This window comes from Oryzias latipes, chromosome 18 (assembly GCF_053564925.1).
Source record: "Oryzias latipes strain Hd-rR chromosome 18, Olatipes_Hd-rR_3.1".
In the NCBI taxonomy this organism is placed as follows: Eukaryota; Metazoa; Chordata; class Actinopteri; order Beloniformes; family Adrianichthyidae; genus Oryzias; species Oryzias latipes.
The window spans coordinates 24308677-24335961 of NC_136254.1; the positions used below are offsets into that span (position 1 = coordinate 24308677).

The following is a 27285-nucleotide window of genomic DNA, read 5'->3' on the forward strand; positions in this document are numbered from 1 at the left end:
ATTGGAAGAGTGATGTGACTCTGTGTGTGTGTGTATCTGTGTGTGTGTCTGTGTTTTGTCTTTCCCCAGCAGAATTGTGGGCAAAAAAAAAAGAAGGTTTCAAATGCATCAAATTCCTGGGATAGTGTTCTTTCAATGTGGCCAAACACAACAAGCATTGCAGTGCTGCTTTTTTCTACATCAAAAATGAATAACAAATGTGGGTGATACTTTGGAAACCTCGGAATTGGGTGTACTTTAAAAAAAAAAAAAGTATGAAAATCTTTTTCACACCAGCAGTAGGGTTCTGCTAGATCTCAGCAACAATCAAAAGCCATGAGGCTCTCCCTCTGTAATTACTTGTGATTAACTTCAGTCTTCAGTGTGATATGGCGTGTTGACTCCTTTAATCATTCCCAGCTCTGTAGTCTGACATTTCTATAAAAGCTCAGGATCTAAATGGTGCTAATGTGTGTGCTTTTCCATGCTTGACAGCCTCAGAAATGACTTAGTCCATCTCTGCTCAACAGCTCCAACGGCTCCCACTTTTCTTGAATAATGGTTAAAAAATGAGCCCACTCTGGAAAACAGACAGCCCAGGTTTGTTTAAAGTAGACTGCATTAAGAGGGGCCACACGTGTGCTCGCAAACACACACCGGTATCTGCTGGTGTTTATCAAGAGTTCATTGTATGACAGTCAAAGTCGCTCGAAAAAGTCTGCGAGGGATTTTTATGAGACCTAAGGGTGTAAAGGTTGGAAATCGAGAATAAAAATGCCTCCACAAATCAGTTTGTCTTGTCAGTAGAACAGGAGCCATCTCTCAGGCAGATCTGATTTCAGTTCAGAGCTGTTGCCCACCCACACATCAGTGTTTTTCCGACGAAATTTGTCGGCCCTCCTCAAGGCTAGCCGCACCATTTTTATCGTGATTCTGAAGTCAGTACAAGGAAGCCTTTCTGTGAAACTCAGTTAGTTGTCTCTTAGTACCACTTTTTGTTTTACTACACACATGCTCGCTTTGATCTATAGCCAACATCAGAGGTTGACTTTCTCAAGTAATTTCCTACTCATGTACACATTTGTTCTGTGAGGCCTTTAACCCTGTAAAACCCACTTCATCAATTAATTGGCAGAAAATTCAAGGTTTTTGGAATTAAGATGTTTTTTAAACTCTAAAATCCACAAAGCACACAATGTCATTTATTTATGATATTTAGGTAGTATCAATTATAAAATGTTAGGTGATTTGGTAAGTTTTTGTTCAAAGCAATGTTGGTTTAAGCTCCAAAAATACTGACCTTATTTACCCAATGTGTCAAATGTGATAAACACATTTTTAACATGGTGTAATTGTATTATAAAGAATACATTTTCTTTAAATTATGCATTCTTTTAATACAGCAAGTAGTCATTTAAAAAATGAATAACAATAGATGAGTTATTCTCACCATGAAGGTTTGAAAATAATCCAAACTTTATCCTCCAAAAGGGTTTTTAAAAATTTCATGGAAGCAGCCAATTTAAAATTAGGAGGAAATGCCCTTCTACTGCCTCTAGTGGAATGATGATAATCTACAAGGCAGAAAACATGGGCCAAATTATATACAATGGGTTTGTGAGAAAAGTTTGGATCATGCTAATGAGTTAGGGGGTCACATAAATGTGTGTATCAAATATGATATGAATTGTTATATAAGGTTAACTGTGAACAACAGACAGAAATGTGTTTTGTTTTTTTGCTTTATGATAGTTGCAAACCAACACTGTCCAATTTCAGATAGATTTTCTTCTGTTAATATTTTGTTCCCTGCTCTTTAACAAGATCCTTTAATATCATTTGAGTGATTTATACCAGAGGGGACATTGTCAACAAGGCACTAATTATTATACCTAGTAAAAAAAAAAAAAAACATGCGGTCACGTCAAAACAGCATTAACTTACACCGAATTTACCTCTGAAGAGACCTCTAATGGGTAGAAATTGACATACAAAATTGCAGACGAATGTTTAAACACAATTTCAAGTTTTCCCATGACAATGGTCACCTTCCCATTACCTTTCTTCCCATTGGCTTATTGACTTTGCACATTATGTTAACAGATTGATTTAGTGAAACAGTTTAAGGATGTTATTTTTTCTTCTAACAAATGAAGGTCTAATGTGGCGCCTGACGCTTTAGTCTGTTTACCTTGGTGGAAATGAAGCTTCAAATTGCTGAGCAAGTGGAGTTGATTACAGCCATATGGAAGAACAGGTAAACCCCACCATTTGGGTGCATTGACTTCAGGTCTGTTTGGTGTAGACCAGAGTTCCTTTAGTTTGGATAATCTTTATCCCTTGGTAGGTCTGAAAGCTCACCTGAACTCTGATGTGGACCAAACAGGTCAACCCTGCTCAACCCAAAGCAAAGATTCATGTTTACCTGCAAGTGAACCCTGGTTTGATTTACTGAACCACAGTGAACACAAGAAGCAAAAAATGCCATAGACTACTATTAAGAAATATACAGCCATAAACTCAGTCATCATATTTGTCAGAATAACCATTCCTGCTCTGATGCCTTTTATTAACATGTTCTTGGTAAACTCACCAGACAGATGTCCCAATAAAAGCATGTGGTCTCACATCCAACGTTTGAAACGTTAAACAGATTTTGTGTTATCATCTTCAAGTGTTAAGGGTGTGAACTTCCAACAAGCTCACACCTGATTGGCTAGAGTAGTTGCCACAGAAACGATGACTCAAACCGACCAATGAATGCTTACTGTCTGGTTCCCGTAAGGCGACGTCTGTGTTGCAAAAACACAACAAAAAAAGGCGACAGAATTTACTTAATTTTGCTGTAGGTGGAAGTAAGCCTTTTTCTATGGGTGGCATCACACTAACTCAGTCCAGCTATACGATCACTGAGACAGAATTTGGGAATTAAGCAACAAGTGGAAAACGGGCCAACTTTTACATACATTTGTCACTATAATTACTAAGAGTTGCTGAAAATGTGTCTTACACTGCTCGTGGCCTAGTAAAATAAGCAAACCCAAAGATGTCTTAAACATAATGGAGAATTCCTAACATTATTCTGCAATAAAATGAACAATTCTCTTTGATAAAATGTTTTTTATACCCAAAATGTACATTACTAGATTGTTAAATTTCAGTATGCTCCAACGAGTAGTTGGTTTAGATGCTTTTTCCTGTTGGTGGTGCATTTGAGGATACAGTGGCTTTGGCCAGCGTCTCATTGTGTCCATTGCTGATTGTCCTCATATCTGTTTGTTATTTGAAATGAAAATAAAACCACATTACTGCAGGCACAAACAAAGCAATAGAACTCCCAACCAAATAACTAACATCCGTTTTGGAAGAAAAGACAAGGAAAGCAGCCTGAAAGGAATTATAATTGCCCGTCAACCACCATGTTATTGTTATTTTCACATATGGACATCAGCAAAGAAGTGAAACGCGGAATAAACACATTTACTTTTTCTCAGATTTCCTATCACATCAGAAACATACATAATTGTGCCCTTTCCCTGTTCATAATCCAGATATTGTTTTTCTTTACTCTTTAAAATGTTGCATGTTGAAAATAACTTACGAAATGCTTTCTTCCATTCCAGCTGCACATAGTATGGCCATTGTCTGCAGTGTAAGTGATTTCAGAGCTCCACTGAGCTGCAAAGTTGAATCAAAACAGCCTGGTTTTGAAGCCATATTCCTAATGACCCATGTTTTTTGAATTATCTTTAAAAAAAAAAATCTGAGGGATGGCAAAACAGTCGTGGTTGGATAAACTGTATTTAATCCTGGATTTTACCCTAAAGATTTATCTTCGACAGGACATTTTGAACTTATACTGGAGGTTCAGTCACAGGTTTGTTATCTGAGGTTGAGCCCAATATGCAGATGGAGAAAAACAATACATGTAATCACTTTAGCATGGTGCAGTGAAAGTGGGATGCAAAAGTTTTCTTTGACCGAAACATCCTTTTTGAACAAAAACACTGGTATTGTGATGAGAGATGTTCGTCTTTATTTTATTTCCATTGTATATGGCAAGCCATTTTACTTTTTACAGGTGAACTTGATGCACATTACTGATGTAGCCTGATTACCGTAATTCCCAGACTATAAGCCGCTACTTTTTTCCTGCGCTCACAGCCCTGCGGCTTATTCAGTGACGCGGCTAATTTATGGATTTAATTGGCGGCCGCCATGTACGTACTTTCGGACTCAGTTAATGGTTTTTATTCTTTATCTAACACTAAGCAACAGTCATTTGTTTTTCAAACTAAGCAGCCAAACAGCATGGACGTCACTTCAGGTCTTAGACATTTCAGTCATGGTTCAACAAAAAGAAACACGCATGCCCGGCCGCATCCCAGAATCCTTTGGTGCCATTAGACCCAACGTGCACGTGATCGCCGCTACAATATGATGCAGCTTTCAAGTTAAAAGCAGCGTGAAAAAAATCCACCATCACCAACGGGATTGGAAAAGCCGGTCAGCTGCGTGACGGAGAGAACAGCGCATGTGGGAATAACATCAGCCTTTATTTTGTCGGGACACGACTGGAAACACAAATCCACGTGGTCGTTTTAACGGTTCCTAAGGACTGACCGGAATTTTGCTTTGAAAAGCTCACAGCCTCCGTGTGACCTGGAGACATGTTCTCCTGGCTACTGCTCGCTCACAGAGAGCTGCGGGGCCGATGGCAGTCTGATGGCTCCCACACGTAACAACGCATCCGCCCCTCATCCACAAAACGTACAGTATTAAGTCCGATTGCTCTGCACAGACACGATTTGCTCCTCCCTGGAGCCGCCCTCGCCAGATGTGTCGGAGAAGATAGGAAGGGGATCGCGCGGGTTGAGCGCGGAGCGCAGAGGCGTCCGCGGACCAAGAGTGTTTGTTGTGGAAGGAAACTTCTGACGCACGCGCCGCGGCGCGGCTTTATTTTACTGCTGTGTTTTTTTTTTTTAACCAGCCCTGTTAGTACCATAATGCTGCTGCGACACAAGCGGAAGGAGAGCTGTTCCTTTTCACCCCTCCACGCACTGCTGCTACTTGCTCATTCTTAAACACGTACAACAGCGTGGCGAGCCGGGCGTTGGCCCCGTCTTTAGCCCCTAAGACTCATGGGAAATGGGGGATCGTGGATGTAAATTTCCTCATCATAACTGAGGGATGTCATGTTGATTTTATGGTTACTGTTTGTAATTTTATGTGTGATACCTAGATTGTCAATAAGTAAAAAAAAATAAAAAAAAATAAAAAAAAAATAAATAAACCATAACTGAGGAACTTGTGAACAGAATAGAGGTCCATGCGGTTTGGCAGATGTGGGCGTACTCAAATGCACGAGCATGAGGCAATGTCGACTCCTCCCACAGAATGGTAATGAACTTTACCTATTCTGTGAATTGGGACAGGGCATGCGGCTCTTATTCCGACGCGGCTTGTGTATGTTTAAAAGTAGTGAAACACGTGAAAATGGGTGGGTGCGGCTCGTAATTGGGTGCGCTTTGTAGTCCAGAATTTACGGTAATATAACAAAACAAAAACTACAACACTATGGCATTCTTCAAAATAATTTTGTCTAATTTTCAAACAAGTAAATTTAGATAAATTTTCACTCAATTTAAAATCGTAGATTTAAATTGAGTGAAAAGACAAAACACTTTGTATCCAACTCATTATTCATTTAAATGACTATTTGATTTGCAGCTTATGCAGACACATCTCCATTCATTTCAAGATTCATAGAATATAGTGGGGGGGAAAAAAATTTAATTTGCTGTTTTTGAAAAAAATTAATAAAAAATAAGCAGAAAATGAAAGTTAAAACAGCTGGCCAGTATAATTTACAACTACTTTGCTTAATTAGCTGAAGGATTTTCTGACATTGCAATAACCAATGCGTTTTTCACAAGCTCTTAAACAATGCTAATTAGCTAGTGTACAACATTACTTATATGTGCCAAATAATTTTGCAGAATATAGTTATTATTTAGGTCATTTTATCACATGATGCGCTACAGCCAAGTGTTGTAGAACTGTTAGCAAGGTATGCTAACAATTCCTAGCATAGTTAGCACAAAATTTCAACTAAGGTTTGGCTTTTGCCTGTTTTTCTTTTTTAATATTTTCTTGACTTTCCGGTTTGAGTGGATAAAAAAATAGTGATTGTTACTCAAGAAAAGACAGTGAATTCCCCAAACCAACGTTACATGGACCCTTTTTAATACAAGCATTGCTATATGATTCGCTATGATAAATAGAAGCATGTTTAAACCTTTAACACAGGACCTTTAGCCCCAATGTTGACACTGTTTCGACTACTGTAATTAAATCACGGGTTTCCAACTCCAGGCCTCAAGCGTCTGCCTCCTGCTGGCTTTCCAGAAACCTTGCCTTACTTATCACCTGGATCGGGCATGTTAAGCCAAAAAGAAGCTTTAATGGCAGGTTGGTTTGAGAATGTGTAGGTCACCAACTCTTGAGGTCTGGAATTGGACACCCCTAGCTTACGAAAACAGTGGAGTCTTTTGCAGAAACAGGCGGGTTTTAAACTTTGCTTTAAAAAAAGAGAGAGAGAGAGAGAGAGCAGAGAATGCACAAGCAGTAATGAAACTACTGCAACTACTTCAGCCTCAGTGAGGCAAGTGCAGCCAAATAATGAGCCTATCAGCTCTGCCTCTCGCCCCTGCTGTTTTTTCAGAGTCTTCACTGCTGTACAGCTACAGCAGCAGCACTCAGACTCATTTGTTGGATGCAGATGTCCTTGGAACGCAAGCAACTGTGCCTCAAAAATTATCCAGTGCAATTTTTCTCCAGAAATGAAGGCAATTTCTCCGGCTCACAGTTCCAAAACAGACCCTGATTGGAATTTTCAGTAAAAAGTCATGCTGCATACTTTTTCCCATGCAGACAGTTCATCACAATTTGATAAGATCTCATTGATATTTAGTGAATTAGCCATTTTTACGTTATCTTTTTTTACATTTAAGATTTGAGTAAAGTTGGAGTTTGTATTAGGGGAGTTAAAAAAAATCCAATTAAAAACATCAAAAGAAAATGTGTGATATCTGTGCCCCCTTTACTAACATTCTGTAGACCTGGATCTGGTCAAAGTAAAGGTGAAGCTGTCTTTGTAATCAATTCATATCGTTATTTCTGTAATGAGGTTTATATAAACCAAAAAATCAAAGAACAATTGAAGCTGTATACCACTGTTACCTATTGACAAGGAGAAAACTGTGTAAACTCTTTGATTCCGTTCTTCAGACTGATTTACAATGTCGTTTGTAGAAAGAAATTAGAATTCAAACCGACTGATCTTCCAATATAACCATTTGGTTGAAACCAAAATATTAAGAGTATATTCATTATCTAAACGTTTTCTTGTTCAGAACTAATTTGAAATGTCTGGTCCCTGACTCTATCATGAAGGTTGGGGGGGTATCAATAACGCCACAGTAACTAAAGTCAAACTCTGATGCTTTACGTCTTCCTCCTTCAACTGTGTTGTTCAGCCAGTGTGTAAACGTCATGTGTGCGATGTGCCTTGTTCTGCTGTTTGTCCCTTTAGGGGTTGCCTGGTCTCCCTACGCTGGCTGCTTTGCACAGCAATCAGATCCTGACTGTCAAGGTTTGTTGGTGGTTATGCTGCCTCGCTGCTCAGTCCGACCTTTCCGCAGCACATGCTGGGACTTAATGAATCACTGTCAACTGGTTTTCTTTAAACCCTGTTGGCAGAGTATTCACCCCCAACTCCTATCAGATCAATTTCTTTTCCTGTTGCTACTACGAGTGTTTAACTCTGATCTACTTCTACCAAAGATGACCTTTTCAGTCTTGGTAATAGCCAACTAGAGGTTGGATTTGGCGTTTGTCCTTGGACCCACTCCGATCAGCACTATTTTAATTGAGTTCCTAGTGGTCTTTTAATTATGATTTTGCCGTTTTTCGTCAAAATAATATTAATTTAAAAAAAACTATATGGATTTCTGGGACATAGTTTCTGCATAGCAGCGGTAGTTTATTAGAAATTCACCTCTGAGTTGTGGGCGGCATTATTGGCATGGAGCAACTCCCCCTCCTTCCCCTCCCCAGTGCCGAGAGCTCTCTGTTTACATATACACGCGATAGCTCACAGCTCCTTAAATCCCCACCTGAAGTGAACATGGATCTGAAAGCAGGTGAGCTAGTGGACCGCGTAGCGTACTTTGTATAGCACAAATTAGCTCTTTTTCCAACAACATTGTTTTATCTGCTCCTAATTCACAATGATTCAGATTAAAAAAAACTTCAAAAAGGCAATTTTGACAACACAAGAACATGTTTAAAACACCAAAAAGGTGCTTTTTATCGGAGTGGGTCTTTAAGTAAATAAAAAAGAAACTCTCTTTTTGATCTCTCCATAAGGAGACCAAGTGGCAGAATCTTGGTTTTGCAGTCCTAGCCATGGTTCACCACATATCCTATCAAATGAAAATATAGCCATTGTATGCTTTGTGATTGACATACATGGAAATAAGGAAGGTTACTCATCAACCTCAACAAGGTCAACTTTGCTGGTTTCAGTGTGTGCAGCCCCCATGGTCTGACTTAGCAGCAGGCACAATGATGATGACAGGGCTTTCACAGATGAAGAGTAATCCACATTTTTCTAGGGGTTGGGGGGGTTTGGGACTGTGGGCCCACTGTGGTACATTTGCACCTCAGAGGTGGTAATTATGGGCCCCAACTCCCAACAAAAATATGAAAAAAAAACAGACTTTGAGTGGTTTGCTTTAAGAAAAGTGTGGATTCCCATCTATGAAGGTGCTGGACGGGGGCGTCCACGAACATCCGCCTTTCTAACAAAATCTGTTTCTTTTTGCATTTGCCTTCCTCCTGCTCCTTCTTCTTCCTCTGGGACCTCATCCTTCTTCAACCTTCTGTCACCTCCGACTTCTTGGCTTCACACACCTGCTTCAGATGGTCTTCCCTAAGATCAATCATGGCTTTCTTTCCGCTGACCAGCAGCTCATAAAGCGACGGCTCATTAAGGTAGCGAGTGTGTCTTTTCTCGCCTCTCTGTCCACCGTGCGTCCACGTCTCACCAAATCACATCTCTCTGGCCAGTGCATGCAGGCCTTTAGATAGACCCGCCATTTGTTTTCATATTCCCATTCTGTTATGGTTGAAATAAAAAATGAAAATGTCTCTCAAAATGTTTTATTAAAACAAAATGAATTACACTTCTGGCACCAATCAAAACATTTTCCCTGCAAGTTAGATTTCTTCATATTTTCTTAGAATTTCTTGTAATTCAGTACAATAATGGACCACACATTATTAGCATTTCCTCACTGATTAATGCAGCCCCTCACTGACAAATGTGTGGGGGTTTTTTTTCACTACATGCCTAATACAAAGTCCATTTAGGTTTGCATGCATTTTTAAGGATTATTAATGGCTTCAAAATACAAAACTCTACCCGTAGTTATGAGTGGAAGAAGGCCAAAGCCACCCATGAGATCATTCCACTCCCCTCTTTATCATTGTTTAACTGTGGGGGCTGCAGCCTTCGTGGATCCAGTAATGTCATAATGTACCAATCCCGCTATGTGTTCTTTTGACATCCAGGGAGATCAAGGCCAAGCAGGACCACCTGGACCACCGGGGCCACCGGGTCCTCCCGGACCAAGGGGGCCCCCAGGGGACACAGGAAAAGATGGACCCCGTGGCGTGCCGGGTCTACCAGTAAGTGTTTAGGACCCTATTTAGTTTCCTTTTAAGTCACATCCATTTTTATTTCTTCTTTTGAGGTTTAATATCATCTTTTAAAAAGAAAAAAGAATCTCAGCAAGTCACTTTGCAGCTCATTACCATAACATTTAAACATCAAAAACTGAAACTAAAGGCTCCCTGGGGAACATTCAACTGAATAGATTTACTTTTGGATGTATATTTATCATTTTTATTGAAGCATTTTCCACATCTTTAAGTCTGTCACTGTTCTCTGTCTAGTTTATGTGAACGCTGGGAGAGAGGAACAGAGAGTTTGTCAGTTATGTTCAGCCATAAAACCAGTTGTGGGCTCCATCTGTGTTGTCTTGGCAAAGATCGCAGGAGTAGCGCAAATGCATTAAGTGTTGTTTATGTGCTTAATTCCAAGAATTTTATTATTATTCCTGTCGGCTCTTGCAGTTGAAGACACAAATGTTGAATTTATTTTATTTTTTTCATAAAGTTTTGCACTTGTTTTCAAGTCGCTTTATTTATCTGATAGTTTTTGTCATGAATGACTTGGAGAGAGGAGAATTTTAGTCCTGCAAGCATCACTGAAATGTGGAGGTTGGAGCTTGACAAGAATTATGGCTTAGTGAAGAACGGACGCCTGAGCCAAGCCTGAATCAAAAGCAGAGACAACAATGAAGCTGCTGGATGTGTGGAGTCAAAGCTGCAGGTGGACGGCATGATGGATGTCTTGCAAATCTGAGCTTTACTGGCTGCTGTGCACACTGACAAAGAATTTTTGGGTCGTTGGACTCCGAGTGCAGTTTCTGGAAACGAAAGAATGATCTGCTTTTCCATTTATTTCATGTTTGTCTTTTTTATTAAAGAAAAACTTTCTGTACTTTCTGATTACATGAAAAAGAAAGATTTGTTTCTTTTAAGATAGACCAAGATGATAAGAATGTTTTGGTTTAAAGCATTGACTTTATAAGAGAACTGGACTGGGTGACTCCTCCCCCTCAACAAAACAGGAAGTATCCACTGGCTCCAAGAAGCCAAAATCCCATAGATTTCAATTTTTAAAATATATTTTCTGTATTGCGAGTTATTCAAGTTATACACTGAACAATCAAATGTGTCAATAAAAGTAGGTGGCGTGTTTGATTGATAGGTTTTCATGCTCACACCTGATTGGCTAGAGGGGTTGCCACAGAAATGATAACTCAGACCAACTTGGACTGATCACTGCTGCTTGGAAATGATTTCTGGCTCCAACATGGTGGCAAAATACAGGCTGACTTTATTTGGTTGATGCTGGAAACAAACTATTTCCTATGAGTGACGTCACCCTCACTCACCAATCTCATAAAGTTAGTTGTTCAAACTGAAGACATGTTAAACACTGTACACATAATCTCTGATCTCAGATTTTAGATTCTTCTACCTATTTGCCTTTCAGCCACTTCCAGTGATATTTCTGCCACCACATTGCACACAAAACTTTCTAAGTTGCATGTGAAAATATTAAATCTTTGCTTTTCAATAATTTTTTATTGTGCTTTGATATTTTTCTTTTGCTTTCAAAAAACTTTTTTTGCTTTCAAAAACGTTTTTTTGCTTTTTTGCATTTGCAAAGCACATGTTTCAGCATGCGTTGTGTCAAATCTCGCTTTTGTCTTATCTTTGACTTTGCTGACCACTGTTTGAGCGCGACTTAGCGTGATATGACTGCCGCTATTGCCACCGCCAAAAATGTTTTCGCATGCGTTGTGTGTCATCTCAGTTTTTTTCAAAAATAAAATAGCTCAGATACAAATCTTAAAAAGTTTAACTTCTGGACGGAGTCGGAGCTCTGACATTTTTTTCCTGCTGCAGACATTTTAAACATGTTGGTCACTACTGTGACATGAATAAATACAAAACTTGTTTGGGTTTTAGCTGCTTTGCTGCTCCTTCTGGGTTTAACTATGAGAGAAACGGGCCTGAATGGTTGAAAACGGCAGAATCCCTTTCAGACAGAACCGACACAAAGTCCTAAGTCCATGTCTGCCTCCAAGTACCATCAATATGAGACAGAAACACCTGATTGGTGAGAATCTGGACCGATCAGCAGCTGTTTGATGGCAGCTTTGTCACGTCAAAATGAAAGTTAACTCAGCAAAATCAAAGATGGGAAAAATGTGAGATGACACACAACGCATGCAAAAACATCTGTTTTGCAAATGCAAAAAACGTTTTTGGAAGCCAAAAAAATTGGAAAGCAAAAAGCAATATCGAAGCAGAATAAAAATTATTGAAAAACAAATGTTTAATATTTTCACTTGCAACTTAGAAAGTCTTGTGTGTAACTTTGTGGCAGAAATATCACTCCATCCATCGCATCCTACTCTGATTTGCAACAGAAAAGAAAACAGGACTCTAAAATCTGTAAATCTGACATCTAAATCAAAACAGATAATAAAAATATATTCTCATAAATGATACAAATACCCGAATACAAGCGGCTGAAATGAGCTTCCTCCGTAAGGTGGCTGGGCGCTCCCTTAGAGATAGGGTGAGAAGCTCGGTCACGCGCTGGGAGCTCTGAGTAGAACCGCTTCTCCTCCACATCGAAAGGAGCCAGCTGGGGTGGCTCGGGCATCTAGTCCGGATGCCCCCTGGACGCCTCCCTGGAGAGGTTTTCCGGGCATGTCCCACTGGGCGGAGGCCCCGGGGAAGACCCAGGACACTCTGGAGAGACTACGTCTCTCGGCTGGCCTGGGAACGCCTCGGGGTCCCCCCAGAGGAGCTGGAGGAAGTGGCTGGGGTGAGGGAAGTCTGGGCATCTCTGCTCAGTCTGCTGCCCCCGCGACCCGGTCCCGGATAAGCGGAGGAAGATGGATGGATGGATGATACAAATATATATAATTTAAAAGCTTCACAAACATTAACACATTGGTTCATTTTACGCATAATGTTGGACTTTTATTTTTAAACATGTGAGTCATTGGTTAACTGCTCCTGACTGCAATCTGTCTCTAGTGGTCTTTGGAGGAACTGCAACATTTGCCACTTTGGGTTTGTGTCAAATTTAAAAAGGGAGAATAGAGACTTGGATAAAACTGAATTTCCAAAAGTGTATGCTATGTTGCCCTACTTCCTGATTCTTTAATGACATTAACACATGGGTCTTTGATCCAGATCTTTGCATAACTTTGGTTTTTGGATCTCCTTTGTGTGATTTAGAGTTGTACCTACTGCATTATACATATTTGTGTCTTCATACCACTGCTTAGCTTTCATTAAAAAAGATTTTTTTTGCCCTATAGGGTGATCCAGGGAACACAGGAGAATCAGGAGCCATGGTGAGAATTTTTCAAAAATTTTCTACGTGAAATATCAGATTGTAATCATTTTTTGTTAAAAAACATATTTTGGTAGAATATATTTTCAGAGTTTAATCCTGTGTGTTTCCAGAAGCTCAAAATATCTTTTATTTGGCTTTCTTATTTTTTAATAATTTCATGATGAACATCTAAAAATTGTTCTTATAAATTCTTCATTCATCTGAAGATTTTTGTCCCTGTCAATGGGAAGTGGGTAATATTTGGTGTGTTTGATTAAATACAAGTAAGAGCCATGATTTTGAAAAGGTCAAAATGATTACGGAAAGGAAGGAAGGAAGGCCATGATTTAAAAGCGGTCACATTTCTCACCACTGCAGTGGAACCAAACAGAGTAATGACAGGAAGTGCACTCAGGTGCTTTTATCTCTGGTCCTTTTGACCTTTTTTCCACGATGGGCAGAAAATGGGTGGATTGTGACTAAATGGACATTAAAAATAAACTAGGCTTAAGCATTTATTAACGGCATGAACTAAGACGTTAAAGCTGCTAATCCTTTGTTAGATCAGTGACGTCTGCCGTCAAACGTTCCTGCTTTTATGTCGTCGGATGCTCAGCTTTTATCCCCTTTCTACTCAGTTAGCAGCTGAGAGCGTTCACATCCAACTTCTTTTTGGCGTAAATGTGAAGTTTATGATCATAAAATTTCCTCCTGAAATTGTTGTATTAAAATCTAAATTGTTGGTGTTTATTCAGTTGAGTTAAATGACCTGAATTCAAGACTCCCATGCAGGCTTCTCTAAAAGGATCAGAAAGTAGGAGCACATCAGTTTTAGGATCGATTTAAATATTTCTTTTTTGTTAGTTTATAAATGTCTCAATGGAATTGGAACTTCATTTTAATTAGAACTGCATTTAGTTTATGATCCTCCCAGAATCCTCAGGTGTAATTCTGCTTTTGGCTCATAGATAGATGATAGGAGGTGGATTTCTAAAGAACTACAGCCATTCAGCAGAAACTATGTCCTAGAAAACTATAGGATTTTTGATTCTGACAAAAAACTGCATAATCATAATTAAAAGAACACTGGGAATGCTTTGAATATATATAAAGGACTTTTTTTTTTATCTTCACTTTACATTTTCTCCTTTTCTGCTATACAAATAAACTCGCCTTGCCTCATGTTTTAATTTGATTTTATGGACTGTTTCTCCCTGTTTATTTTTTTTTATTATGATATATGTACTCTTTGAGGTGTTCTGCAACAGGAAAAACGCTTTATAGATAAAGTTGAATTTGAAGTTTTTCTTGAAAAGTGGCTAAAACAGATGAACATGAGCGATATAAAAGCAGCTCAGAACATTGATGAACCAAAATCCAACATTTTGACCAAAACTCAAATGTTTGGTTCTAAACAATGCAAGATTTGGGAGTAGAGAGATCCTTGTTTGACCTCCAAAAACCAGGATCAAAAAAAGCCATCAAATAGAAAACACCCCTTCAGTCCACGCTCTCTGAAAAGAAAATAAGCAGGAATACCCAAATACCCCCTTTCCAAAGGTGGACTAAAAAGATACCGTTTAACTTGAGCAACATTTATCCCCTCCTTATGCGGTGCTGCTGCAGCACTTGACACAGCTTTGTGTTTTTGATGTCACTGCAATTGTTAACAAGGTAGAAGTCGATTCCAGAGTTTTCCTGCAGCCTTCCAGGACATGTGGTGCTGGTTAGCAGGATTAAGCCCGTGTGGAGCAACAAAGAGGAGGGGGAGCTTGTGAAAAGACGACATGGAAGAAAAAGGAACTATTTTTCGGGACTCCAAATCATCAGTGCCATAGGGTTCCTTTGGGGCTGCTTGCAGTCTAACACGCAGTGTTCATTTGCAACATGATTGACTCAAAGGAGGACTTCATAAGTCCAAATATGTTCCATCCATGACTGAGAAAAGCCTTTTTTAGTGCTATTCTTAGGTCCTGAGACATGCTCTGAAGTTACCCACAATGCAGCTCAGCCATGCAGAAATCTAATCAGAACATACATTGGGTGAAGCATTAGTATTTGCGTGTCCCTGGCCAATATTTTCTTCTGTTATGTGAAGCCAAAACACAAGCAGCAGCGAACGGTGAGGGGCATGCTGGAGGACGCCACCAATGTTCTGGTACATGTTATATCTGGGAATAAATGCATTTCTGTTTTTTCTTTAAGTAACTTCAAACAATCGGTCCTTGACACAAACCCTCCCTTTAAGGAAATTTAAAAAAACCTATTTAAGATAGGGTTTTTCAGAATAAAATGGAATCGAATTCTTTCAAAATCATGAAAGTTATCGCTTATAAATGTTTAAAAGTTTATCCTATTATTTGAGGTTTGACTCTCAAGCTACGTCTACACTATGGATGTGTTGCGCGTTCAAGAACACGCTTGAGCTATTTTAGCATATGGTGTTCACACTGGATTGATTGTTGCTACCCATGACAAAATAAAGTGGGGCAAATCTTGCTCCAGGCTTTTTTCTGTCACAGCTCCCTTCCGATTTATGAACGACTTAGCATCATATCATTCCGGCAGGGCACAAACTGCGATTATTTATTTCTCCTTCAAGATCAATGTTCATACAGTTGGCAGTTCAGTGATTAAAAAGGGACACTATCCATATGTGACTACCAACTCTGAGATCTTGAGTGGTCAAAGTCCAACTGGCATAACTTTCAGCGTGCGTTAAATATACGCATGATTTGTACGTAAAGCCAGAAAACGGTAGTAAAAACCTCAGCAATTTACCCCTTTACGTAGACTTTTGATTGGAAGAGGTTGCTTAAACGCGCATTGAGTGGTGTGAACGTAGCATCAGAAGTATTTTAATACCCACTACGATCATCATTTGTTCTATTGTAAAAGCGTTCCTAGTGATCTTTCAATAATGATGACACTGTTTTTACCCAAAATCAACAAACCTGTGTCATTTTCTAGGATAAAGTTTCTGCAGAGCAGCAGGAGTTTATTAAAAATTCACTTGAGTTTTGGGCAGAATTGTTGGCACAGAGGAACCTCACCCCCTCTTCCCGTCACCCATAACTGAGAGCTCTCTGTTTAGATGCTCTCTCAGTAGCTTACAGGCCCTCACACCCCTAACCCAACATGACAGTGCAACAGTTGGAGCCTGTTGTATTTTATATGTTACAAATATGATATTTTTCTAACAGCATTTTTTCGTCTGCTCCTGATTCACAACAATTTGAATAAAGAAATGATCAGAAATGCATATTTAAGCCTAATTTTTTTAATATGTGTCCTCCATCATCAGCAAAAAGTGGGTCCCTCAGACTGTAGGTTAGCATACTGTTTCACTCGTCTCTGTCATCACAGCTTAAAGGAACTCTGAGCTTCCATGCAGGTACTTTACCTGGACTTTCTTTAAGCTACCTTTTTTTTTTGTAAACATGATTTACTGACTGTTGTGTCTTTTTCTTGATAGCTAGTCAGCATTATTAGTGATTGGAATAGCGATAAATCCAGCGTTGTTTAAAAAAAAGTCTGAAAAACGACACTCAATTCTGGCAAACCACATGCACCGACAGTCCCTACAGGACACTGTTATGCTAACCTTGAGATGGCTGTTTTATAATATAAAAAAAATTGACTGTCAAAATGATGAATTTATTTCTAAACTTGAAATAATCATGACAAAAAACAAGAAAAATACCGTAAAGGCTTTAAGGGGAAACTTAATCTGGGGGTTAAAAAGGCTCCCTGAAAGCTCAGACTCTGAGCTTTTTGTGTGCTTCAATCAGCACAAATTTGTTTTCCGGTAAATGCCGAGCAGGAGCTGCACACTTTTCTGTTGAAGGAAGTCCTCCAAACGCTCTCAATGAAGGACTGTAGCCTGAGTGTGGGAACTGACCAGACAATCAATGCATTGTTTTGCATCTCCAAGTCATCTAAACGAAGAGGAAGCTTTCATTTTTCTGCATTTACAGCTTGAATATTATGTATATTTTATATATTTGAGCTGAACATTTCTAGATTGTGTGATTTCTTCAATGGGATAGTCCAAGTTTTTTTTTTTTTTTTTTTTAACTTGTCCTGTCCAACAGCTAGGCAAACAGATGAGAGCTGAGGGCCTCTTGTGTTGGACATATTTTATTTTAACAAGAGGGGTTATTCATCTTCAGACAAACCAAAGGTATGTCTGAATAAACCCCTTTTGTAATTGAGGCCAAAATTTATTAATTTCAATCATGTTTGAAAATCTTTGGTGTTGGACCGGACGGAAAAGGAAAGAGGGGAAGAAGAGAGAGGGACGTTAGAGAGAGGGGGGGGTAGGAGGGTGATAATAGGAGGGGAAGGGGGGTAAGACCATGAAGCAGCATAGAGCAGACAGGTTTACTGGTTGTTTATCGTTACGGTACGGTTCAAATGTAGTACAAAAAGGGCGGGGCCTGTTCACACACACTCAAATATTATCAACACACCTGCTAGCCGCAAAAATGTCCACATGTCAACATGCACACAAAACAGATAGTGTTCACGAACGCATACCTATGCCTTTAAACCAACTAGTGTGATATCTTTCATTCATTCAATCATGCAAACTATTAGTGCAAAGGTGAGCTAACACCTGTGCTCAGGTGAGTGTTTATGTTCTTCTAAAATGGATGGTGGAATGTGAAAAGGAGGAGGAGCGCCCAGCCACCCCCACACCCATACCCCCGCCGCAGCAGCAGCGGCAGCCGGAGCCCCCCCAACGCCACACGGGAACAGGCAGGGAACAACCGCCCCCCGGGCGACCAAGACCGCCACCCAGGCCAGGGCCAGCAGGACCGCCGCGAGGCCCCCAGACCCAGAGAGCAGGGAGGCGCAGAGGGAAAGAGAGCGCCGCCCCAGCCCAGCCAGGAAAGCAGCCCCCCGCCGCGCCGGAAGAGCCCAACGCAGGGCCCCACCGGAGAGGGACGCCCACAGCCCCAGACGAGCACCCCACCACCACCCAGGAGTTCCGGGCATCCCCCCGCCCCGACCCCAGGTACGAGCCAGGACCCCCCCAAGGGAGACCCGCTCCGCACTCCAGGCAGCCACCCACCCGGCCCACGGTTGGTCCAGGTAGGAGCAAAGCAGGGGCCCGCCGCCCCCGCCCAGGAGGGGGGAACCCCGGGGAAAAAAGGGCGGCCCACAAGGGATGTTATAAATATGGCCCGACCAGGCTCGGCCATGTTGGAAGTTTGGCGGGGCCCAGCGCCCAGGGGCAAGGACCAGGACCCACCCCCCAGGGACACGAACACCCCCGGCTCAGGTGTAATATGAACCCCCCCACCGTGCGGAGAGAGCACCGCCGGGCCCAGGGAGCCGGCACCCAAGGGACACAGCCGCCATCGCCAAGGGGCCCGCACCCCCCACCAGGGAAGGGGTAGGGGACAGATGGACCCAGGTCCCACCTTCCTTGTAAAATGTGTGTGCGTGTATGGGTGTTTGAGAGGGTGTTTGTGTGCATGTGTGTGTGTTAAAATTGGCGAGTAGGGCACTAAGGGGACATCTCCTGATTACTCACAGTGATGTCCCCTCACCCTCCACACCAAGGGGCCCTAAATGTCTAAGGTGCGGTTAAAATTGGCGGGTAGGGTGCCAGGAGGACATCTGCTGCTTGCTTGCAGTGATGTCCAAGCACCCCCCCTACCAAGGACCCTACATGTCTAAGGTGCAAATAAAACCGAAAGAGGGGGGGCCCACTCCATACGGCAACCATAGGAGGGGGGCCACTCCCAAGTAGCCCCCCCCCCAAGGCGCATCGCAGGCTAGACCCCCCACCCCCTCACCCTAATATGAGGTTATATAAGGAAGGGGGTAAGTTGGGGACAGCTGGTAGACTGTCCCCCGGTGGTCAAACAGCCGTCCCCCAGCCCACCCCCAGCAAAGGGGCCAGGGCCACCCAGCCCAGGGGCCCACCCCCGGAGGCGCCGACACCCCAGGCCCGGCACCACCCACCCCACACAGAGAGAGAGGAGCCAGAAAGCGTCGCCCCCCCCCGGAGCAAGCCCAGGCCCCCACCCCCAGACGCCGGCCCTAGAAGAGCTCTGGTCAGGCCTCGACGGGACCGAGGAGGCCAACCGGCCGAGGCAACCACTGATTGCCTCAGCGGAGACCCCGACCCGCTAGCCCCCCCGACCCGTACTAATAATGGGCCCCCCCTCCCCCCCAGAACGCCCCCCCACAGGACAGGGCCGACAAGCCCCCCACCCCACCCCAGACCCCGCAGCCGAAGCGGGTGACACCCAGAGCGACCGGGGGCCCCGAGAGGGTTGTCCCGTCCCGTCCCAGAGCCAGGGAAGGGCCGATCCCAGCCCCAGGTGCAGATGGGCAGCCCATCCGGCGCTGGGATAGTCCAAGTTTTTAAAATATCCCTTAGAAATACATATTTTGTGTCAAAATAAGCCTTGGATGAATTCAGATATTAACAAATATACAAGTTGTAATCTCCTTTAGGCACTCTTCTTCATACAAATGGTCCAAGAGAGTTTAGACTTCCTCAAGACTTCTTGAATTTTTTTTTTTTTAAATCTTTTTCAGCAAGTAGCTATTGAGTGCTCTCAGATGTAGCCAAGTTAATTAGCACTCAGGCGAGCGGCACATGCTTGCACATACCTCATGGGTTATAAAGATGTTTACCAAACCCTACTGAGGAGAGCTAACAAAGGCTTTTAAAGTCAAGCGGGAGGAAACCTTTTCTTTTGGCTGGTTGGATGCTGAAAGTTCATCCTTGAGGTTTTGTTAGAAGCACAGAAGGAATGCACCATAAATGAGCTGCAACTGTGTGGGCCATGTTTGTAAATGTGAGAACTATCTGCAGCGGGGATTTTTTAAAGGCCTTTGGGAAATAAAAAAACAACAACAACAAAAAAAAGAGGAAAGTTTTTTTTTTAGTTAGAATTATCGGGCGGTTGCCTCGTTTCAAAAACGAATGATTTGATTCAACAAATCGTTATGAAGTCATATGTTGGCCAAACTTTGCTGCTTGTGCAGAGAAATTTCTGCTGACTGTCTACATTTTTAAACGTTAATTCCTCCTCCCCAGGATATTTTTTTTACGCTTTTACAGTCAACAGGGTTCGTGTTTTCTGACAGTTACATTGGAATGAGTTAAACCTGGATGCTCCTGTTGCAGAAGGCCTGAAGGGCATGAGGTCCACCTGGCCTCCACTCAAATGCAAATGAGGAGCCAAATGGCTTGATTCCCTAAAGATCCTGAGTCCAAAGGGAGTGTGAAGGTGTCAATGAAGGGATTTCAGTTTAGCTCATGATGGACCAGTGACACGTCCAGCATGTAACCTGGATTTTACAAAAGACTAAAAGATCTTTTTTGAAAAAAATGATTATGTAATGAAGGAAATGACCTTAATAGGATTGAACAGATTTCAAATCTAGCAAACTTGCAAAAAAAATCCAAAGATTGCTTTATTGCCTTTTTCCAAAGACCTTTCTGATCATCTTTTAATTTATTTCAAAAGCGTTTCCAGTGGTCTTTTAATTACGATTATGCCATTTTAAGCCAAAATTAAAGAAACCTGCATTGTTTTCTAGAACATAGTATCTGCAGGGTGGCAGGAGTTCATTAGAAATGCGTCTCTTAGTTGAGTATAGAAAAACTCAGAAATGCAATTTTCAGCTAAATTTTTTTTTACATATATACTCCATTATTAGAAAATTCTACAAGAAAATGTTAACACCAAAAACATTTTTATTAGAATGGCTCTTTAATAACTCTTTTTTTAAAAAAAAAAAAAAAAACCTTTTTTGCAGTTTCTGTGGGATTATACCTGCTTTGAATGATGTTGTAAGTGCATTTTGTTGTAGCCCAGCTTTATGCGCTTAACTATATGTTACTGCCGGAAAAGCTTAGTCACATATGTAATTGAATTCTGATTCCTTTTGACATTTTATGACAGGGTAAAGGAAAAGAGACAAGAAAAATGATTTTTAAAGAATTTGGAACCATCCTTCGGTTCCATAGGAAAGTGAGGATGGGTAATAGATGGATCCATCTCAAAGAGGATAAACTTAGATCCAAGTCGTGTTCATCAAGATTTGAATATTCTTTTCCTTATCCTAATCATTATGGCTACAAACACTTTCCCCAAATTTTAACCACTTTTAAGGTTATACCTTTTACCGAATCCGACCCGTTTTTACAGGTAAGGATTACCCAGAGAAATTAAATCACTTCTCAAATCGAATCAAACTTTGATTTAAAAAAAAAAAGTGCTTTCATGCTATGACCAGCTCACAGTGCTCTGCAATTAAAAACAAACCAAAGAAAATAGGCACAACTGTACTGTTCAGGGAGTTTACGGCTCAGAGAAAAGGAGGATTTCCAGTGTTTGCTGCAGAAAAACACAAAGGAATGACTGTGATTCATTCCTGCCTGGAAAGGTCTTCACTTGCTGTGTGAAATCCTTCCACAGCTTTGCCCATTTCCCAGCTTTGGAGACTGTGATATTATTTCGTGCGATATAAAATTTTTCTGCTTTTCTCTCCCCTCTAATTTACAGGGACCCCAGGGGCCACAAGGGCCAAAGGTGAGTTACAGAAAACTAAACTTTTTTCTATGAAATGACCTCTTCCCCAGCTTTGGTTAACATCTTTATCCCTTTTTTATTTATTTAATCCAGTCCTCTTTTTCTTTGAATAATTAGGGCTCTGATACAAATCAGAAATGTCCTTAGCATTTGGATATTTGTTTGGCTTCGATGGGAACCGGAGTCGGGTCACGCAGGTGGTTGTGAAAATATTTAGGGTGTTAAATGTGTTTACCTGGAGATTAGAGAAGGAGAGCCACAGTCAGGGCAGATAAACACGGGGAGGAAAGCGAAGGAGCGACAGGGCCGGAGACGGAGAGCAGAGAACCCCAAGTTAAGTGCTGCGACGCGGGCTGATGTGGAGAACAGATGTAAGCCATATCCAGCCGTCAGGTAGCTGCCAGTGTTTGTTCAGCGTAACCCAATCAGACATTTCCTGTCTGCTGTCATCTGTCGGCAGGCGGGGCGGGGTGAGGGAAGGGAGAGCATGTGGAGGGGTCAACGATGACATACCGCAGTGTTAATGACTCATAAACCAGGCCCTGAGGCTGATCAATTAGATCTGCCGCTGGTCGACTGCTGGGTTCGGCCCTGGGGGGCCACTTCGGGAGCCCTTCAGGTTTCATCACCTCGGTGACTCATCGGTTGCCGTTTTGTGATAAAGAACAGAGCGTTGATCAGTCCGTCTTTTCAAAACAGGCTCACACTCAGACATAGAGGACCCTCTTTGTTGCTACTGTGCGCCGCGTTCTCACACATCTGCACTGGATGTAACCAAACCCCACAGACGAGCGTAAGCAAACCGCTAATATGAGAGCAGAAGTAATGAAAGCTAAAGCGCATGTGAAGCCGTGATTCGCAGTCCAAAGCAATCGAACAAAACGACTCCCAGTTAAAGCTTTTGAGAGTTTGCTCAAATGAATTCAGTAACGACTCACACGCAGAGGCTTGGAAAAGACATTTAACTTTACTGGAAACTCCAAGAGAGGTGTGCTGTTACCACTGATGAGTCTTACACAATTCTGAGGAATTTTGGACAACTCTTCTTCATACAAATGGTCCAAAGTTTTTATCTCACTCGAGTGGATTGATTGAGTTTCATGTCAGCATCTAGCTTGGGTTGAAATCTGAGGCCTGACTTGGCTGCTCCAACCAAACGAATAAACTTTTTTTTCACGTCAGTGTAAAACTACTTTGATCAGTATAGATTTATGCAAGTTTAACTGTTTTGTTACCTCAGACAGACTTGAAATCATCAGCGACAGAATTTTTAATTGACAGCAATTTGCAGAATTTCACCACAATTGAGCAAATTTCAGTTTTGGGTCCTCAGATATGTTGTAAACAGAAATAGTGTAGAGAAATTTGAAATTCTATAAACAATAAATGAATGCTAAAATGAGTAAATAAATAAATCGGCTGCATTCACAATGGGCTTTGGAAACGAACGTTCAAGCGACCTTTCTCAATGAAAAGTCCATGGAAACATGCGTGCAGTATATGGGCTTCCATGTTCAAAACTCTCGTGTTCAAGTTCACACATTGCAAGTTAATGATGACCTCACAGAGTGTGGGTCAAAATTCCTTAAAGGTTAAAAACAAAGTAACCAAAACACATCCCAAGAAAATGTGAAATTATTATGGGATGGCCACATTTTGTGGCAAAGTATCAAATTTGCCGATTTTTCCATTTTCGCACAATGAAAACATGAAATATCACACACATGCCACAAGATTAGGTCTACAACCACAATCAATGTTTTGTTGACCTTTGAACTTGGGAATACACCGCCATCTTGGAGTTAAAAAAAAAAAATCACCTTTAGTACTTTCTCCAAATTTAAACTCCATAACCCCCCCAGATGACCAAAACAAAGAATGGTCGATATGTTAATAAAGCAAACAGAAAAGTTGCCTTTTTGAAAAAAATATTTTTTGTTTTGCATGAACATGTATCATGCAGCTATGACCAGGGTGGCAGGGACACAGGGGGAGAGTGAGGGGTCTGTAGCAGCCACTCAGCCAGTGAAGCCGTGTGAAAGGGGGGCCCTTCAACACCACTCACGGTTTTAATTTCATATTCATTTCATTAATAAATAAATAGAGAGGTCACTTTAAGTTACTATATGAGTGAAAAGTAACATGTAAAAACTTCCCAGCCTTAACTAAATGTTTGTTTGGTTCAATATATAAACACATTTATTTTTTTCCCCAGGGATCTTTAGGACCTCCCGGAATTCCCGGTGTTGATGGACAGAAGGTAAGATCATATTTTTTAAGATTTATTAATGAATTCACTTTTTGAAGTTGCTGATCCTTTTTAGTTTTCTAGTTATTTCCGACTTTCTTTCGACCCTTCATTTTTAAAAAACATAAATATATACTTTAAAATGTTTTCTTCCCCTTTTTACGCACACAGATTTTGGAAATCATATTCTAAAGGACAGCTGATAGCATTTGATCCTAAAATACCAATATCAGTTTCATTTGATCTCTCGGGCTCTGTGTGGCACCTCTCTTATTGAAATACTTCTAAAGGCTTTTTTTTCCCTGTTTGAAATCATATTTCATTAAATAGAAACCACTAAAGGCTGGATCCTCGAACCCTAACCGCAAATATGCATTTGGCTGCTCGGGAATCTTTTCACACGCCGAGCTGATTTCAGCAAAACGCTCACAGTTGATTCATACAGGTGCCTGAACACTTTTTTGCCCAAACGTTATAACTTTTTTGTGGGCACTGTAAGAATTTTATTGAACATATTTTATTTCTGCAAAAATATGCATTTAAACTGTTAGTCTGAAGAGGAATCTGTGAAAATGTCAAAGCTTTGTCACATTACAACAGATTTTTGGTTCTTTTTGTTTTTTTAACAACTATAAATGACAGCACGCACAAAGATGAAGGACTCGTTTTACTTCCATAATAAAGCGGAAAGAACACAGCTCAAAATTGGAGTGCTTAATCCTCTCACCAAAATGTCTCAATGAAATAGCGTGCTTGTAAGTTTAATGAATGCTTTAGGACAAATAAGTAAAGCTGTGGGAGAGAAAGAACTCTAAATGAAACGATAAATTAAATCGCTTTTTTTAATTTAGTGAATGTAGTTTGTTTTCAATCAACTTTAAAAAGGTAGATTCTCTTCTAAATCCTGGCCTGCATTTGGATTTTTTGCTGTTCATTTTCCAGGTCAATAAAACGGTGCATCTTCTTTGCATAAAGATTGGCTTTAATTGCTACCAGCCAGAAGCAGCTTGCATGCACTTCCAATTCATGTCAGGTTTACACTGGACTCCAAAACTGGACGCAGAGGACGAATCATCTGCTCTGACTCGGTTATGTTCTGCCGTGTGAAGATGCTGGAGGTTGGTCCCCTCCTGTACATTTTCCAGTCTCTGCCTTGAATGCGCTGGAAACACACGGGGGGCGAAACTGCAGCTGCAGACTTGCAGTGCCTAGAAAAACAGACACTAGCTTCACTTCTGATAGAAAAATGTCTCTGATAAAACAAATAAAGTGGTTAGATTCACTCACTATCCAGTGCTCTGGATTTAAACGGAATTCAGACACAGGCTCACGACTTTTTTATTTTATTTTTAACCCCCATTAGGACGTCACCTATTTGCCCAAGTACAAACCTAATGAATATGAGCAGTTTGCAAAGGCTGTTTATGAATCCACTGTGTTCTAATGATGACAACTTGGATGATTTATAAAAAATACCGTATTTTCGGCACCACGTTATATAAGGCACACCCTCAATGAATGCTCGATTTTTGAACTTTTGTCAAATTCAAGACGCACCGAGCTATTAGACACATAAAGCGAGACCAAAGAGTTAGAGATAATTCCGTCAGTCAGACTCTTTAACTGTGTTCACAGTAACCCTAGAAGTAACCGGGGGCTGCTGCCCTGCTGGTTTTGCAGTTAACCCTGCTTCCGTATTTACTGATCACCTGGATCAGGTGTGTTCAGTCAGTCAGAACCTGGGCTCACTCACTCAATCCAGCTGATCCAAGTGACGTTATTTTCAAAACGCTGTTATAAATCTTTAGCCGGAACTCTTTGTCAATTTATGTCACCAGCATAAATCAGCGGATTTTGTCACAAAGAAACGCAGCTTTTCAGATCCACTTTGAATCGATATGCAACACATCACGACTGTAAAGTGTTGCATATCAGTGCAAAGCTGCTTTTCTCCACTTCAGAATCCGCTGGAAATAAGTTAATTGCATAAACATAAAGGATTAAACTCCTGATAAAGACAATGAAATATAATATAGGTGACAAGAATAAACCACCGTAATGTTAGCCAGGACTGGCACTTTTCTCATTCTTGTCCATCATTAACTGATTGCATGTCGGCAGAGGCATGTAACTGTAACAGAAGCTGTGGTAAAATGGATTTATTCCATTCAGAAGTCTTGTCAAAAAAGAAGGGATTGCCAGCACCTATGAAATATAAATCCACTGCTGTGCAATCTCATCATAAAGCAGCCTGGTATGGTATGTAAGTCCCATCCATGCAGAAAGTTGGACTGCGAAGGAGTTAATGCTGCAGTGGTCGCTCGACCAACAGACATTGTATTGATCATGACACAGATATCCACCAAGTGTGGGATGATTGCTAATGCAAACCTTTCTTAGCCAAATTTAAGGGAATTCTTTTTTTTTAATCAGACTCCTTCATCAGACAATGACTCCCATATGTGAACTGATGAATGATCCAAAGTCCCAGCATTTATGACGTTTCATCACTCGTGTGGTTGGAGGATCATTTTCCCAACAAGTTTTCGTGAAGAGAAACGACGATACTGGAACAAAACCTGGGACATAAAGTGTGATGCCTTTTTTTTCCTCCTATAAATGAATCCTAAAAAGAAATCTACTTTTTGGACAGACTTTTTAATCAGAGTAATTAATCGTTGTATTTTTCACTTTACCAAGACTAATCAGCTTCATCTGGTTAGAGATGTCTGGATGGGATGAGTAATAGCCCCTTTTCTTTTAAAAGGGGTAATGATGTGGTAGGTTTGTGCAGGTCAGGGGGTTAATTGTTTTTGGCAGCGGATGGGACTGAGGTTGGTTTCTCTTTTCGAGCTGAAGAAAGACGGAGCCTCACAGCAACAGCAAACTGGCGCTCGCCAGATGGACTTGGCTTTCCTGTGTCACACTTCTGCAGAACCAACGCAGCAAAATTAAGCTTTTAATCAGCTTGTTTATCCTCTCTACTTTCATATTTAGTTTTGTGGTTTTAACAATTTCATACATCTGAGCTTTTTGGGAGATTTTTTTTTGGGGTGTAATTTATTAGTAGGGCTGCAATAACACACACAGCGAGTTAGATACACAATCTCCTGTCTCCAGCTCCATTATCGACTGTCGTCCAAATGTTAAACACCTGTACATCAACCACAGCAGCTTCTGATCTGATCGACGTTTATATTCTTTTTCAAGTTTTTTGGGATCTTCGACTTGAAGTTTTAGCTTGATTGGCATCACACTGAATGCAGCCACTGTGTGTGTGTGTGTGTGTGTTGTACTGTCTGTAGGGGGATGTTGGACGGGACGGTATCCCAGGGGCCAAGGTCTGGTGCACACATTCTTTCTGTGTGCTGTAGCTCTCTTATATGTGTGCCCGTCACTGTGTAATTCTTGTCCAAAATCCTGTTTGATCCTTCCTCTCC

General features: G+C 41.1%; 1 protein-coding gene across 1 annotated transcript in view; it reads left to right on the forward strand.

Moving 5' to 3' along the window:
* col25a1 (collagen type XXV alpha 1 chain) overlaps positions 1–27285 on the forward strand; it is a 201305-nt gene that overhangs the window by 128866 nt on the left and 45154 nt on the right. Inside the window, exons 7-12 of the mRNA XM_020711604.3 lie at positions 8965–9036; positions 9616–9732; positions 13017–13052; positions 21571–21597; positions 23813–23857; positions 27151–27186. Coding sequence (XP_020567263.1) covers positions 8965–9036; positions 9616–9732; positions 13017–13052; positions 21571–21597; positions 23813–23857; positions 27151–27186 — 333 coding nt within the window. The remainder of the gene's footprint in view (positions 1–8964; positions 9037–9615; positions 9733–13016; positions 13053–21570; positions 21598–23812; positions 23858–27150; positions 27187–27285) is intronic.